General features: G+C 34.2%; 1 protein-coding gene across 1 annotated transcript; it reads left to right on the forward strand.

The window, feature by feature from the left end:
* The first annotated feature begins 147 nt into the window (after positions 1-147).
* On the forward strand, positions 148-8,801 carry LOC145585501 (abscisic acid 8'-hydroxylase 3-like). The gene is made up of 10 exons (XM_081642204.1): positions 148-425; positions 566-887; positions 1,809-1,958; positions 6,992-7,199; positions 7,332-7,411; positions 7,551-7,637; positions 7,780-7,858; positions 7,941-8,047; positions 8,207-8,325; positions 8,434-8,801. The coding sequence occupies exons 1-10, from the start codon at positions 199-201 to the stop codon at positions 8,555-8,557; spliced, it is 1,503 nt and encodes a 500-aa protein (XP_081498330.1). The 5' UTR covers positions 148-198; the 3' UTR covers positions 8,558-8,801.
* The last annotated feature ends 5,740 nt before the right edge of the window (positions 8,802-14,541 follow it).

Raw genomic sequence — 14,541 nt, forward strand, 5'->3', positions numbered from 1 at the left:
CCATCATCTCCCTTAATTAACGTGGCCTTTCTTCCATCGCTAAATTGCACCACCTTTTAATTAAAACTATATTATAACTTTAATATAATCAAATTAAATTTAAATGCATATATGTCTATGAGTGATCAAGAATAACAAAGCATAACTTCCAAATAATCAAATAACTATTTCATATTAGAGCAAATTATTAGAAAAATTATGGCTTTGGGATTCTACCTATTTGTTCTCATTTTATTGCTAATTGGCTATTTGATGAAAAAGTTATGGTTAATTAATCATAATGATGGTAAAAATGGAGAATTAAGTATAAATTTTCCACCTGGAAGTAGAGGATTACTACCTTATATTGGAGAAACCTTACAATTCATTGCAGCAATTTATAGCAAACAAGGTTTTTATAGCTTCGTTCAAGCTCGCCATCTAAGGTATAGTTCAAAACTCTACAAGTACTTTTTATTTAATGGAAATAGTCACCTAAAACATGCACACGCGTACCTATCCGGCCTGATTATAAATCGTGAATGTAATTTTTCTTTTATATCCAATTTTATTTTTCCTCGAGTAGGTATGGTAATTGTTTTAAAACGCACATATTTGGAGAGACACATGTGTTTGTGGCAAGCACAGAATCAGCCAAGGAAATATTAAGCAACGATTTGGGAAAATTTACAAAGAAGCATATTAGGTCAATTGGAGAAGTAATTGGGTCAGAAAGCCTACTTTGTGCATCACATCAAACTCACAAGCTAATTCGAAGACATCTTCTTGACTTGTTTAACTCAAATTCCATTGCTGATTTCACCACGCAATTTGATCAATTGGTTGTAGATTCTCTCAACTCTTGGAAAAATACAGGAAATGTGATCATACTTGATCAAGCACTTAAGGTATGGTCAAATCATTAACAATTCTTTTTGTACAACATCTATATATCTTAGAATAATATATAAGAATCACTTTGAACTATTTGAAATCATATTTATGAAGCTATTTTTTTTATTAAGTTCAAGATTTATCTATATTACTTTTTATGGAATAAACTTTGAAAAGTTATGGAATAATATATATATATATATATTTCTTTTGAGTATGCCCTAGACATGACGTAAATGAAATTTTGAATCAAGTCTTTCATATATGCTTTCGAATTTTAGTTAAGATAAATGTACAATGTATACCAATTATAATTGTGATTCGAATATAATTTATGATTGATGAATTCGAATTTGTTTTAGTCATATTGGTTGTATAAATTTGGCCCGTGCACAATTTTATGCATAAAGTTATTCTTGTATATCATACTCAAAAAAGGAATTTTGGCTACACGTGCTTTAAATATGTTTTATTCAACTGATTTCATTTATCTGAACATGTCAGACCTTATTAAAACTTGTTTACTTGTAATTTGAACTATGGATATGTAACTTTTATCATAACTTATTTTCGCCAAACTCATCTTAACAAAACTTATAAAGCCTCAAATAAGTGAAAATAAGGTGAACAAAACAGAAAAAGACTTTGGAACTTATCATTGAAACTCTGACATTAATTGTTTTCAAAAAAAAATAAAAATAAAAATAAAAATAAAAATAAAATCTGACATTAGTCAAAGTATTTTATGCACTAAGCCAATATGATGCAAGACTACTTGCTACTTGGGCTTAAATTTTTCAAATTTAAATCTTTTTTGAACTTGGGCTTATTATAGTGGGCCGGGTCTGCCAAAAGTCAGATGTTAAATAATTGGGCCATTGGTCTAAGTTGAACAAACAATGAAAACTAATGGGCTTAGTATATGAATTTGGCAGATAACCTTCAAGGCAATGTGTAAAATGCTACTAAGTTTAGAAGATGGAAATGAGCTATCTATGCTACAAAAGGATGTTGCTTGTGTTTGTCATGGTATGCTTGCATTTCCTTTGAATTTTCCCTGGACTACTTTCAACAAAGGTCTTAAGGTAAATGTTAAGATATATTAGTTAATAATATATCTTTGACTTTGTATATAATTAGTTTCCTCCTTTGTAGCTTAGAATATTTGATGTATATCTCATAGCATAATTAGTGCCTAGACTTTAGCTTGTAAATGATATATATTCTCGGTAATTGGAATGCAATACTCACGGAATACATTTCCTTCATGGTATCAGTAGACTAGGGTTAATCTTCCGCTGCACCCTAGCGTTTCCGCCCAAACTTACCTCTGTTTTCTTCTTCTTTCCCCTGCTTTCTTCTTCCCTCTGTTTTTCCCGGCAGCCATGGTGGACAACAAAATTCACCAAGCCATGACTGTTAACAACATCAAAACTGCGATCCCTATCACTCTTGAGATGGAAAATTGGCTTTACTCCACATGGGCGGAGCTATTCAAAGTCCACGCTCGTTCTCACCGTGTTCTAAATCACATCATTGCTCCTGAGAAGAAGGTTGCTGCGCCTTCAACTGATGAGGAGAAGGAGCAATGGGCGACCATTGATGCCGCCGTTCTTGGGTGGATTTATTCCACCATTTCCCATGATCTATTGAACACTATTATAGAACTTGACTCCACGGCTATGGAAGCTTGGAATCGACTTCGTGACGTATTTCAGGACAATCAAAATTCTCGAGCCGTGGCCCTTGAACATGAGTTTTCGAGCACTCAAATGGAGGACTTTCCCAATGCTTCGGCATATTGTCAAAGGCTTAAGAGCCTCTCTGATCAACTGGCGAATGTAGGAGCACCGGTGGATAACAACCGGCTTGTTCTTCAGTTAGTTTCCGGCCTCTCGGAACCGTACAAGGGGGTTGCAACCTTGATTCGCCAAAGCAACCCTCTCCCTCAGTTTTACCAAGCCCGTTCGATGCTTACTTTGGAGGAAGCGGGCTTGGCAAAACAGGCGGCCTCTTCTTCATCCTCAGCGGCAGCCATGGTGGCGAGTACTCGGGATGGTGACTCGGGTTTGGATGGCTCGGGTAACTATCGTGGCAAAGGCAAAAATCAGAAAAAAAAAAATCAAAACCGGAAGGGTAACAACGGCGGTGGTCGGAGTTCTGGGTCCGGTGGTGGTCAGGGTTCTGGTGGCGCCGGCGGTGGTGGTCAGGGTTCTGGTGGTGGCCGCGGTTCTTCTTAGCAGCAGCAGTGGGCGTCCATGCCCCCTTGGCAGCAGCAGTACCCACCTTGGGTTTGGCCATGGGCTGCTCCACCTTGCCCATATCCAACCCAAGGTTGGGCCAGACCTCAAGGGCCCAACAGACAGCAACAGCAAGGCCTACTTGGTCCTCGGCCTCAACATCAAGCGTATGCTGCCTCTTCTCAGCCTTATGTTCCAACGGATTTGGAGTCGGCCTTCCACACCATGTCTCTACAGCAGCCCGATCCCTCGTGGTACATGGATACCGGTGCTACTTCTCATATGACATCCACCAACGGTAATCTCTCGTCTTATTTTTATTTGAGCAATCATCATAATGGTATTGTTGTTGGTAGTGGTCATACTATTCCAATTCGTGGTTGTGGAAATACTACTTTACCGTCCCCTAATCCTCCTTTGTCTCTCTCTAATGTCCTACATGCCCCCAAACTCATTAAAAATCTAATTTCTGTTCGTAGATTTACCACTGATAACTGTGTGTCTGTTGAGTTTGACCCTTTTGGTTTTTCTGTGAAGGATTATCGGACGGGGATGCCCATAATGAGATGTGATAGCCAAGGGGACCTTTATCCACTCACTAACACCTTCTCACGTTCTTCTCCATCAACCTTCACGGCCTTAGCTTCCTCTATTTGGCATGATAGATTGGGACATCCGGGAGCTTCTATTTTAAAGACTCTTAGTAATAATAAAAGCATTGAATGTACTCACTCCTCTAGTTCTAGTGTTTGTCATTCATGTGTACTTGGAAAACATGTTAAATTGCCATTTGTTTCTTCTATTTCTCCTACTACTATGCCTTTTGATATTGTTCATAGTGATCTTTGGTCATCACCCGTTTTGAGTTCTTCGGGACATCGTTATTATATGCTTATTTTGGATGATTATTCGAAATTTTTGTGGACTTTTCCCTTAGCTAAGAAATCGGATGTTTTTGATAAAGTCTTAGCATTTCAGGCATTAATTCGAACCCAATTTGAACGACCTATTAAGACTTTTCAATGTGACAATGGGAGAGAGTATGATAATGGACCTTTTTGGGCTATGTGTGAGTCTAATGAGATGTCATTTCGTCTTTCATGTCCACATACATCATCACAAAATGGGAAGGCCGAGAGGAAAATAAGATCATTGAATAATATTATTCGCACCCTTCTAGCACATGCCTCCTTACCACCTTCTTTTTGGCATCATGCGTTACAAATGGCCACTTATCTCCATAACATAATTCCAAGTAAGTTACTAGAGTCTAAATCTCCTTTAGAGGTTCTATATAAGCCGTCTTATTCACATTTACGTGTCTTTGGTTGCTTGTGTTACCCTCTATTTCCGTCTACTACTATTAATAAACTTCAAGCTCGTTCAACACCTTGTGTTTTCTTGGGGTTTCCACCTAATCATAGGGGTTACAAGTGTTATGATTTATCTACTCATAAGATATTCATAAGTAGACATGTTGTGTTTGATGAATCGGTTTTCCCTTTTTCTAAGTTGCATACACCTTCTACCCACACGTATGATTTTTTGGATGAAGGGCTCCATCCATCTATCATTCACCAAATGCAACTTCCTTCCTCTACTCCTTTGGGGCAGCCTGCTTCGTTAGCCCAAACAGAAACAAGCCCAGCTGCACCCACGAGCCCAACTTCTCCTCCCTCTTCTCCATCTGGGCCGCGCCCTCATTCCCCTCCTCTGAGCCCAATCCGCATCCCACCCCACTCTCCTCCTTCCTCTAGCATACCAGCCACTGTTGGGCATAATAGGTTGCTCGTGGACCATGGGCCTGTTCAATCAGCCACGGCCCACTCGCAGCCTACCCACACAGCTGGCCCACGTGCTCCTCCTCCCCTTAGCCCACATATTCAACTTCCAATTTCCAATCCTTCTTCTACCATTATCACGAGAAGCAAAAATGGGATAATTAAACCAAATCCGAAATATAAAAATTTCAACACTATGGTTTCTAATGTTACGAAATCCCCTCTCCCTCGTAACCCCGTTTCTGCTCTTCGTGACCCGAATTGGAAAATGGCTATGGATGATGAATATAATGCTCTTATTAAAAATAAGACGTGGGAGTTGGTGCCCCGTCCACCTGATGTTAATGCTATTCGTTCTATGTGGATTTTTACTCACAAGGTGAAATCTGACGGTTCTTTTGAGAGGCATAAAGCCCGTCTTGTAGGTGATGGCAAAACACAACAGGTTGGCATTGATTGTGGGGAGACTTTTAGTCCGGTTGTGAAACCGGCTACTATCCGTACTGTTCTTAGCCTGGCTTTGTCCAAAGCTTGGTCGATACATCAACTTGATGTTAAGAATGCTTTTCTGCATGGTGAGCTTCAGGAGACAGTTTATATGCATCAACCCCTTGGGTACCGTGATAAAACGCACCCTGATTATGTGTGTTTATTGCGGGGCTCTTTATATGGTCTTAAGCAGGCACCCCGGGCATGGTATAAGAGATTTGCAGATTTTGTTGCTTCTATTGGTTTCACTAATAGTAGGAGTGACAATTCCTTGTTTATTTATCGTCAAGGGAAAAATGTGGCTTATTTATTGTTATATGTTGATGACATTATTCTCACAGCTTCTTCTGATACTTTGCGGCGTTCTATTATGTCCCTTCTTAGCTCAGAGTTTGCTATGAAGGACTTGGGTCACCTTAATTATTTTCTTGGCATAGCTGTGACACGACATAAGGGTGGATTATTTTTGTCACAGCGCAAATATGCGGAGGAGGTTATTGACCGTGCAGGGATGACTTCTTGCAAGTCTTCGGCTACACCCGTTGAGGTAAAACCGAAGGCCAGTTCTACAGGTTCACCTTGTACCGATCCTACATTGTATCGTAGTCTTGCAGGGGCCTTGCAATACCTTACTTTCACTAGACCGGACATCTCTTATGCGGTCCAACAGGTTTGCTTACATATGCATGATCCGAAAGAGAGTCATATGGCTGCTCTCAAACGGGTTATTCGGTACATCCAGGGGACTATTGATCATGGTTTGCATCTGTATCCGTCTTCTATTTCATCTCTTGTTTCTTATACAGATGCTGATTGGGCCGGGTGTCCGGATACTAGACGCTCCACATCTGGATATTGTGTATATTTGGGTGACAATTTGATTTCTTGGTCCTCGAAACGACAACCTACTCTATCTAAGTCTAGTGCTGAGGCAGAGTACAGGGGCGTTGCTAATGTGGTTTCTGAGTCGTGTTGGCTTCGAAATCTACTTTTAGAGCTACATTGTTTGATTAAACAGGCAACATTGGTGTATTGTGACAATGTGAGTGCTATTTATCTTTCTGGCAATCCGGTGCAACATCAACGAACAAAGCACATAGAGATGGACATTTTGTTTGTTCGGGAAAAGGTTGCCCGCGGCGAGGTCCGTGTTCTTCATGTCCCTTCTAGGCACCAAATCACAGATATTTTTACAAAGGGGCTTCCTCGTGTGCTCTTTGAAGATTTCAAGGATAGTGTAAGTGTTCGTCCTCCTCCCGCTTAGACTATGGGGGTGTGTTAAGATATATTAGTTAATAATATATCTTTGACTTTGTATATAATTAGTTTCCTCCTTTGTAGCTTAGAATATTTGATGTATATCTCATAGCATAATTAGTGCCTAGACTTTAGCTTGTAAATGATATATATTCTCGGTAATTGGAATGCAATACTCACGGAATACATTTCCTTCAGTAAACTTTCTTAACCTTTGTAGCAGCTTATTATTAACCCCGGTCCTCGGCCCTTAACCCCTCTGCTAGGCCCTTACTCCCCTCGGTAGCTAGGCTCTATTTGAGGGCAAGCCCCTAGTCCGCGGTATGAAATTGAGATAAATTGCAAATGTAGGCAAGGAAAAGAATTATAAACTTGCTAGAGAAGATGATTCAAGAGAGAAGAGCAAGACATTCGACACAAATTCCATATGGTCATGATAATAAAGATTTTCTACAATACTTACTCCTAGGAAAAAATCGCGAACCATGCTCTTCTGACTCAGAGCCAAGCTTAACTGATGCACAAATCAAAGATAACATCTTAACCATGATAATTGCAGGTAATTCTTCAATGAATGAAATCATCATATTTTATATATTTGTCTTTAATATATTAAGCAAATCATGGATTAGTAAGAAATTATATATCTAATGATGAGTAAATAATTAAAAAAAAAAAAAAAAAAAAAAAGGTCAGGACACCACAGCAAGCGCGATGACATGGATGGTGAAATACTTGGATGAAAATCAAGGAGTACTTCAAGATGTACAGGTATATACAAGCTTACTATGTATGATGGATTATGCTCGAGTTAAATAACTTAAATAGTTATGAAATTGACCTTGTAATATTGTAAATGTACAACAAACCATACTTTTATTTATGTTATAAAATATCTTTATTCTAACAGGACGAAGTACTCAGCTTACAGAAGAGAGTTGCAAACAAATCCTCCCTTACATTAGAAGATCTAAATGAGATGACATATGCTGCCAAAGTACTATTCTGCCCCCTTTTGTTAGCTGTTTTAGTCCGATATTTCTTTTTGAGATGTCCCTTAAAAATTGTCTCGTTTTTAAAAAAATCTTGTCATAAGGACTACGGAGTATTATTAATTAATGAATGGTATAATAATTCACGTAGTAAAAGAAAGCTTGAGGATGGCATCAATAGTACCATGGTTCCCAAGAGTTGCACTCCGCGACTGCAACATCTTAGGTTAGTCTGCCTTAAATTAAGCACATACATAATATATACATGGTATAATTTACTACCCTGAACATTAGTTTACTTGATATAGGATATACAATCAAGAAAGGATGGAATGTTAACGTCGATGCTAGAGCTATACACTTTGATCCTACGTTACATAAAGATCCTTGTAAATTCATTCCCTATAGGTTTGATGTAAGATTTTCTTTCACAATCACTTGTGTACTCTCTTATACTCAGATTTCAATTAGTTTCTACAAATTAAAGACCGAAAAAGAGTTGTCTAGGCATACACTTTCTTATACTTATACGTACAAGTGTACAACAACTAAATCATTTGTGATGCTTAAGCAGAATGAACCAAAACCATACACTTTCTTAGCTTTTGGCGCGGGAGGAAGAACATGTCTAGGCATGAATTTAGCTAGAACAATGATGCTTGTGTTCATTTACCGGTTAATCGCCACTTACAAGTAAGTCCTCCTAGCAAGAATTGGAAATTTTATTTGTGTAACGTTAATTTTTTTACTAACAAATTGATTAGTGGATCGACTTAATGTATCATTTTAAACATTTCTTAGGTGGGAGGTGACTGATCCAGACTCGAGTGTGGAAAATTGGGCACTATTTTCGAGGTTAAAAAGCGGTTGTCCAATCCAAATTACACGAGTTTACAATCAAAGTAAAATTAAAAGATCACATTAACACCCTGTTTGTATGCAAATTGTCCAGTATGAAAATGTACAATCTCAATTGTATACATTTGAAAATAGCAATAATGAAACAGCATTTTGATTGGGCTTTACCACATTAAGATCCACATGGGCCTGCTTTGAAGAACTCGCTGTAATCTCTCTGGGCTAAACAGTTTGTAAAGTTGGGCCTTTGTTTTGTGCAATCCTCAAAGTCCAAATCAATCGTTGTAAGTTTTTTATTAAAAAGAAAAATATATTGGCATGAATTCTTTTTTCTCTTCTTTTTTTTTTTTTTTTTTTTTTTTTTTTTTTTTTTTTTTTTTTTGAAAAATATTGGCATGAATTCATTCAAACTATGATGCATATGTAAATATGTTCCTTGATTTACTACTCCGTAGCTTGATAGTTATTAATTAATCACCAATTACAACTTACAAGTGAATTCTACTGACATAGAGAATTATGTTGTACTAACATGTGAATGAGTCTGATGCATTCAAAAGCAATCGTGTACTTCTAGTCTTAGGCGACAATATCGAACTCAATACATAAATCAACATTATGCAAACACGAATCAACTCGATCCCAAATCAATTTAGTCTATATATCTTATTATCTAAAACTACAAATTGGAATTTAACACGAACAAGACATGATTCATATAAATACAAACGTTGAATAAAATTGCCATTTTATATCACTAATTAATTATATCAAGCCTATGCATTCCAAGGGCATAATTTATCTTTACAAGTTACACGTGTAAACGAATAATCAAAATTATGAAGCATGATTAATTAAAAAAAAAAAATTGCAAGTGTAGATTTAAGATTGTGTTTGGTGTCCATTATCCAGCAACTACACAGCTAGCTAAATTTCCTCGTATACAAGTAATGTAGTAGCTAAATATGTACAGAAAAGGTAGGTCGATGTACTAATTAACTAATGCATTACATATTAATTGTGTATATTAGGGTCATCTGATCTAAATGTTGGATAATTAGTAGACTTTAGGCTTAAACTGAATTTAATATCATAAAATAACATCAATTAGCAACATCTTTTCTTCACTTGCTAGGAATCAGGAAGCAGATTTGTTGGTAACAATTAAAATAAAGTTTAAATTTTGTCTAATTTGAATGTTATGCATGACAGCTAACTAATGTGTTCGGATAAAAGGGTCTTAAAAGTGTTAGTTTCTTGCTTTTTCTTCATTGTATATTAAGGAAAAGTTGTAATTATGCAAAAAATCAACATATCTATAAGCTATTTAAGACTTGTATATTTGACCTTTTTCACCAAACTCAATTGTAAAATATGCCGAAATTAATTTATTAGTAGTATCAAGATTGTAATTTAGCTAGTTTACCTAACTTAGTAGTGACATTATTAGTAGATTTTTCATGAAGTATAATATAAAGGCTACCATGCTTAAAGCCTATAGCGAGGTGAAAATTCGTCCATTGGCAACATAAATTAGCAATTCTACCTTTGAATAATAAATCTCGTCTCTCACACTTATTACGAAGTAATTTATAAAGAATTGAGTATTTTTTTTTAAAAAAAAAAATGATCGCAATATGATTTATTATCTAGAGAAGAAGTATAACTAATTATTAAAGGTATTGAGCATTACAGAATAGTGTAAATTGAAAATTTATGGTACAGCCGTACAGGTAGATTCTTTGCCCCTTCCAATGATTGAAGCTGGAAATGAGTTGTATCATACATGATGGTGCATGGCCTGTCCATTTGAACATATCCAATTTGATACAGACAATTGTTTGATGTTATTTCATAACATAATTGATCTAGGTAAAAATAAATAAATAAATAATAATAATAATAATAATAATAATAATACTAATAATAATAATAATGATGATGATGATGATGATGATGATTAACACGTGAGATCTTGTTAGATTTAGCACGTAACTACGTAAGTACAATATATCCGACACCACAATTAAAATACATGGTTTGTACTGTTAAAATTATTTAAATAAACTGAGTAGAACAAAGTTTAACACTCTAATCTCATTCTAGAGGAAACATAAACAATCATTAGAGAATTCACTGAAAGAAAAGTAAAAGTACCATAGGAAAATCTAATAAGTAAAAAACAAAGACAAGAACATAAAATTCAAACAACTAAATTAAAATACTAGATTTCTTGACACTTGTAATGTAAATTGGATAGTTCCTTTCCTATAATGTAAGGGCCAAATACCTAAAAAATAAGGGCACGATCTATTATTAATTAGTTTATTTAAATACTTTAAATATCCTTTTATAGACTCTAGGGAAAGTTCACTCTGCCTTTTCCCCTGTTTTTATCGTTTAAAACAATTTTTAAAACAAACCAAAATGCCAACTCTTTCTCTTTGTGATTATTTATCAAAATTATGCATCATATGATTGTTCTAAAGGGTAGTGTAACAACCACCACACCCACAAATATTGGTAGCAAATTAGAACTTTGGATAAGCATTACACCCTACATGCAAATTTTTACAAATATACTTGTAATTATTAAACTATATAATATAAAGTTCATTATGATTCCATATAATTGGACGGTCCACATTTTTTGTTTACTAAATATCTTTGGTTAAATGCACGAGTTCATGGTTTGATTGTCTGACATGTGTACTTTGAATAAACAGTTTACCCAACTGGTTTGTTTGTGTTTGGTGTCTTAGAAATGGTCCTCTCTTATTGCTACTTGTACCATCAGGGTATAGTTCAGTTCTTGTAGTAAGTTTGATTTAATTTCATGCTAAAGAATATTTTGCACTGTTGGCCTATTGTTTTACAAAAAGTCATTTTTTTTAAGAGGGTGATTGATCATGGACGACCATATAACTTGGATAAAAAAAAAAAAAAAAAAAAAAAAAAAAAAAAAAAAAAAAAAAAAAAACTATAGTACTCCGTATCAAATATCAAAACTAATACGTTAATAGTTGGTTGTAACAAAATACAAGTAGTAATTAATATGAAACGCAAATAATTATTATTTGAAAGTAGCGCCTATTTGGACCGTTTGTTGTTAGTTCTTAGCTTCTCAATATATTTATTTTGAGGCAGAATCTTGGATGTGGCAATCAAAGGTCATTACATAGGGATATATAAGGTGTTGAATCATTTTATGCCTTAGTTTTGGATTCTTAAGATCATACACGAGTATACTATCAATTAGTTTGATGGATAAATAATTTAACATTACTTATTTGTAATGGGCCGGGGTTGAGTCATGCAATAAAAGTTAGGATTGTGTAATATATAGAGTTTTAATGCTAGCTACCTATTGACTATTGTTACTAAATTCATTCTTGTAAATTTCTTGCATTAAACTTGCATGAATTGAATCTTGATAAACTAAATCTTATCCAAACTTATTTTTTCAGCTTTAGCTAGTCTTTCAAATATCCAACAATATTGAATCTTAAATAAATTTAAAAATTATTTCATACTACAGTTTGTCACTCTTTACTCTACTCTACTGAGTACTTGTTTGGTTGACAAATTTCCATGTCAACTAAACGAGGTCTAAGATTAGTAGGATTTTATGGTGAAAGGAAAGAAGTATTAGAACTCAACTCACAATTTTGCCAAATATCTTTTGACAATAATTTTCAAAAATAAAATAAAATCAGAAGTTAACACCACCAGGCACCAGTCCACCAGATCATAAACTATAGGGTTGATTTTCTTAATTCTTTTCAAAAGAATAAATTAAAGCTACAGCACTAATAAATTAGGTTTAGTATTCTTATTAAAATTAATTTAATATCAAGCATTTAGGGGGAAAAACAAGAGGAAGAATCTATGTAAGTCTAGTCAGAAAAGAAAAAGAAAAAAAAAATCAAAAAAGTTGTTTCCCTTCTTTAAATTTTACTATGTTTAATCATCCACTAATTTTAAAGAATTACTTCTATTTCAATAAAATTATATTTTAAAAAAGGAAAATGATAAACATATATATAAGAAGCTAAAAAAGGAAATGTTAAGGATAAATTAACATTTATTACACCGATCTGCGCGTGATTTGATCATGAATTTCCAACTTAATTTCATTTCAGAAAATATATTTAATATTTATACATAGCCTTAAGGGTTACATATATCATTACCCTTTAAAAAAATATATATTGAAAAAAGGTCTATTTATTGGTGTGCATTAAATGAAAATAAAAAACGAAATTAAAAGAATAATCTGAAAGACAAAGTGGGGTCAAACTTATCTTTCTGATTAAGATAAATTTAGCAGTTTTTAGACTGCAAAAAGGACTCTAATTACGCTAATTAAGTACGTAGTTGACTGAAAAAATATAAATAAAAAATGAACAAAAGACTACTCCAGAATATAAATTAGGTTATATAATATGGTTCTTTTGTGCATGAATATTACATTATTACGTGTATGTTTGTTGCAATCTTTGCTTAGATGATATATACGCACTTTAGTTAATGCCCAAATGCTGCCAAGAAAACTAAGTTTAGTGCCTAAACAGAATATAAGCATGTTTTATGAAAGTGACAATCATACAAAACATGGAACAAAGTTGATAAGAGGCTAGGGAGCCATTGATTTTGAGAAGGTAGTATAATTATCAAATACGAAATACAATAGCTAATTAGCTATTATTCCTTCCGTTTCTAGCTAAATAAACAATGGGGATGCCCCACTTTCTCATAGTGAGAAACAAAATTTGTTTCTCACATAACATTTTCGTAAATAAACCAACAACTTTATTCAATTGTGAAGCCCACAATCATGAAAAAGTTATTGATTTATTCACAAAAGTGTCCGAATGAGAAACAAATTTCGTTTCTCAACATGAGAAAAAGGAAACTTTCCATAAACAACCACACAAAACCCTGTCCTAAATAAACAAAGTTGATAAGGAACCATGATTTCATCAATATCTAATTTGTGTATGCTTCATTTTGGTTCATTTTAATATTCATGTTGTCAATGTGCAAGTTTGATTTATAATAATAACTGTGATCTTTAAAATAAATTATGAAAAAAAAAAATTCTTTGTAAAATGTATATTTTTAATATAAATCTAACAATTTACTTGATACTACAGTAAAGAAAGTGAAATTCTGAAAGTCAAAGTGAAATTACTAAAATTATATAATACTCCGTAAGCTATGTCTTTCACTAGCTAGCTTGTAACGGATATTGAATTATTATTAATGTGTGTTTTTTTTTTTCTTGTATATTTATTTCTCTTTTTTTTTTTTTGGAAATTTTGCATACCCTTCTAGAAATATCAATGTAAGTACTAAATTCCTACGAGTAATTCTCAATTCTATAAGAATCCAACTACCAATCTATCAAAATCAATGCACATATGCACTTGTTATGTTTTGTTGTAAGATGCCTCACCCTTTGGTAGCTTAGTATAATATGCCCAAGAATTCGAGGGAAATCTATCCATCAAAGTTGTTCCAAATGAAATAGTAGGCTTGGACATCAAACAACATTTAGATTATTTTTTTTTGTATCTGTTTTAGAGTTTTCTTCTCTCTTCTTTTATACCCTAACAAAACATTAATATCTAATCTTATTCAATGACAGTGTAAACTATAAAGTCGTTTGGATAGCGTTCTATTAACTTTATTTTCACTTATTGAATAAGGAATTATCTAATGGACTTTATATGGTATAAGTAGTTAAAATCTGGTTGACATATTGAGGAACTTTAACAATCAAGAATGATACGAAATAAAAGTAACCTAATAGGCTATATGGAGAACTTTCTACCTACCGATGGGAAGTTTATTACCACCCCTAACAAGTATAACTTTATATGGGACTTGATAGAAACATGTCTAAGTAGAGATTCATAAGAACAACAAATAACCCGTCTTATATTGGTCAAACTCCACTACAATTAGAACAATTATCTTTCACCTGTTATGTAAAATTTATTATGTTCAACACTTCAACTATCCTTTTCCAAATTAAAAAAACTTAAT

Source organism: Chenopodium album, chromosome 16, assembly GCF_948465745.1.
Source record: "Chenopodium album chromosome 16, dcCheAlbu1.1, whole genome shotgun sequence".
NCBI lineage: Eukaryota > Viridiplantae > Streptophyta > Magnoliopsida > Caryophyllales > Amaranthaceae > Chenopodium > Chenopodium album.

Excerpts from the sequence above, each read along its gene's own strand:
- LOC145585501 (XM_081642204.1), top strand. The coding sequence starts at position 199 with ATGGCTTTGGGATTCTACCTATTTGTTCTCATTTTATTGCTAATTGGC. Across the intron at positions 888-1,808 it reads TACTTGATCAAGCACTTAAG|ATAACCTTCAAGGCAATGTG; the intron begins GTATGGTCAAAT and ends TGAATTTGGCAG. Across the intron at positions 7,412-7,550 it reads GAGTACTTCAAGATGTACAG|GACGAAGTACTCAGCTTACA; the intron begins GTATATACAAGC and ends TTATTCTAACAG.